Here is a 2,765-nt window from a genome sequence, read left to right on the forward strand (position 1 = left end):
TGTGTTGTTAGAATAGAATAGAATAATTACTTGAGATTGTTTGTTATGTTGGAAGTGTAAATATAAAAATTATTTTAATATAATAATTATTGAAAGTGACTTAATTAATGTATTATTATTATTATTATTATTATTATTAGTGTATATAAATAGAAAATAAGGAATAAGAATTAATATTATAAAATAATTTGGTTTTAGACATTAGAATATGTAATTTTAATGTATCTAAAAATAATTAGATTTATATTTAAGATTTGTTTAAATTTATTGATAACTATTAGAATGTAATATAGATGTTAATTTTTTGTAAAATAGAGTTAGTATATTTTGAATAGTTAATAATATAGTCGTTAACATGATTATGTTTTACTGTTATGTGATAATGAAAATTTGATTCTGTTAAATTTAATTTGTTAATTAAATAAGGTTATTTTGTTTAATGTGATCTATAGCTACGTTTTGTAGGGTTCACAAATGTTGCAATGTGACCACTACATGCTGTCAGATTCGTACAATCAAATTGTGGAGGGGCATTTACAGGAGGCTGACTTTTATCATGTTTTTTAGATTAGAGTTGTTCAATGTCAGTTGGCATTGGTTAATGCTCTAATCGAGAAATGGTGCTCTAAGACTCACACATTCAATTTTTCGGTTGGTGAGTATGCTGTGACGCTGGAGGACGTGGTGATAATTCTTAGTCTTCCGACGAATGGTCTGCCAGTTACAGGACCGACACTCAGTAGTTATGAGGCGTTAGAGGCTGAATGCTTTGATCAATTTGGTGTTGCACCTAGGAAGACAGACTGTAGAGAAAGCTTTATCAAATTGACGTGGTTTCGAGGACTAAAAGATCGTTTAGTATTGGTTGATGATATTCATATTCAGAGGTACGTGAAGTGCCCGATAATATTATTATTTGGGACCGTTATGTTTGGAGATAAGTCTGGGACAGCGGTGCATTGAAAGTTTTTGCCGTTACTCGGTAACTTTGTTGGGATCATACAATTTAGTTGGGGATCGGCATGTCTGGCACACCTGTATAGAGTGTTGTGTAGGGCAACTCGTGTTGACTGCAAGGAGATTGATCTGTCTACCATTTCTTGCGCCGATTCCTGGTAATCCCCGACTCTTTCCGATTGCAAATAGGTAAATTTAATTACTATCTGCTTTGAAAAAGTGTAGCACACTGTATTTTAAATTTGATTGATAAAAGTTAATGAACGAATTGTCTGATGTCAGGTGGCGTAATTGGGAGCGTGCTGATCAGTCTTATAGATTTCATAGTCTTGCTCACTTTAGAAGAGCATTGGATTATCTGCAAGAAAGACATGTATGTTGTAATAAATAAGTATCTGTTTTTGGGAGGTAATCCTCCTTTACTTGCATAATGCGTACAGTTTATTTGGGAGGCTTATGCAATTGGTCGCATTGATCCAGATGTGATTCCTTTTGACATCCGTCAACATTCGATTATATGGAGTGCTACGGTTCCGCTTATATATTTTGAATGTATTGAGTGGCATGCATATGATAGACTGAGGAGACAATTTGGTTTGACTCAAGGCATTCCTCATCAAGAGCGGGATCTAGGTGAAGCACACGGCGAAGTTTTGACAGGACCCAAGAATCAAGATTGGTCTGGAACCCACTCATTTTAGGTTATGCATTAGACGAATCGATATAGTTATGTTCTTGTCGAGCACCTGGTGCCCTCACAGCATCCTCTAGATATTTACATGCATTGGTACCGAGGTACATATGGTGCCCACTTGCATCTGTCAGATCTCGTATTGCAAGAAAATTAGGAGGGTAATCATGTTCATAATCAGGTAAATCAACAAGATCAACCGCTGCCACTACCATCGCGACCGCAACCATCACCACCACCACCACAGACACAAGCACAGCAAAATCTTGAGCAATTCACACCATATATTCCTGACATGCATTTTGCGGATTATTTTACACCATCAATCCCATTACATTAACAGTATTGGAGTGTCCCGCAGTAAGAATCAGAAGAACAGGGTTCGTTTAGCCAATTGCTTGGATTTATGGCTCCTATGCCAAGTTACTCATATCCAGGTAATTACAGAGACATTCCTACCGACCAAAGGGCGCACCCCAGTGGTATTACTCCAAGTAGATTGTCATTGGATACGAGACCTCGACCTCGCACTTCCTCTGGAAATTTCGAAGGTAGACTTTCTGTTGACTCGAGTAGGAGTGATGATGCCACGAGGGGGATCACACAGAGTAGAAACTCATGTCGTATTCAAATGAGTCTAATTCAGGAGAGCAACCAGGTAGTCGATGATAAGGCTGATGACTATCTGGTTGACCATCCGGACGAGGACGAGGATGAGGACGAGGACGAGGATGAGGATGCAGATGATGCTGATGACGATGATAATGGTCCAACGCCTAGTGGAGGTAAAGTAATTTATTGGTTAGACTGGTAAAATAATTTTCTTGTTAGTTGGTAAAGTAGTTTATTGGTTAGTTGGTGAACTAATTTCCTGGTTAGTTGGTAAAGTAATTTCCCGGTTAGTTGGTAAAATAATTTATTGGTTAGTTAGTAAAGTAATTTTCTTGTTAGTTTGGTTTGATTAGTTGGTTATTGAATGTGTGAATGTTTTCATAGGTACAACCACAAGTGAAAAAAGGAAAAGGATACAACCTTAGAGTTGATACACTACATCGGAGCGCTAATCGATTTATCCCGTCTGCTTTCAACAGGGTTGCAAAGAAATGCAAGAAATTAT

The 2,765-nt window shown here is 37.0% G+C and overlaps 1 protein-coding gene across 1 annotated transcript; it reads left to right on the forward strand.

Moving 5' to 3' along the window:
* Window positions 1-355: 355 nt before the first annotated feature.
* On the forward strand, window positions 356-1,658 carry LOC140174392 (serine/threonine-protein phosphatase 7 long form homolog). Its single transcript, XM_072198842.1, has 5 exons — window positions 356-376; window positions 589-887; window positions 1,011-1,115; window positions 1,240-1,330; window positions 1,398-1,658. The coding sequence occupies exons 1-5, from the start codon at window positions 356-358 to the stop codon at window positions 1,656-1,658; spliced, it is 777 nt and encodes a 258-aa protein (XP_072054943.1).
* The last annotated feature ends 1,107 nt before the right edge of the window (window positions 1,659-2,765 follow it).

The sequence above is a fragment of the Arachis hypogaea genome, chromosome 7 (genome assembly GCF_003086295.3).
Source record: "Arachis hypogaea cultivar Tifrunner chromosome 7, arahy.Tifrunner.gnm2.J5K5, whole genome shotgun sequence".
NCBI classification, from domain to species: Eukaryota; Viridiplantae; Streptophyta; class Magnoliopsida; order Fabales; family Fabaceae; genus Arachis; species Arachis hypogaea.

Coding starts and splice junctions, on each gene's coding strand:
- LOC140174392 (XM_072198842.1), top strand. CDS start 356: ATGATTATGTTTTACTGTTAT. Junction 1,116..1,239: donor ATTTCTTGCGCCGATTCCTG/GTAATCCCCGAC, acceptor GTCTGATGTCAG/GTGGCGTAATTGGGAGCGTG. Junction 1,331..1,397: donor ATTATCTGCAAGAAAGACAT/GTATGTTGTAAT, acceptor TAATGCGTACAG/TTTATTTGGGAGGCTTATGC.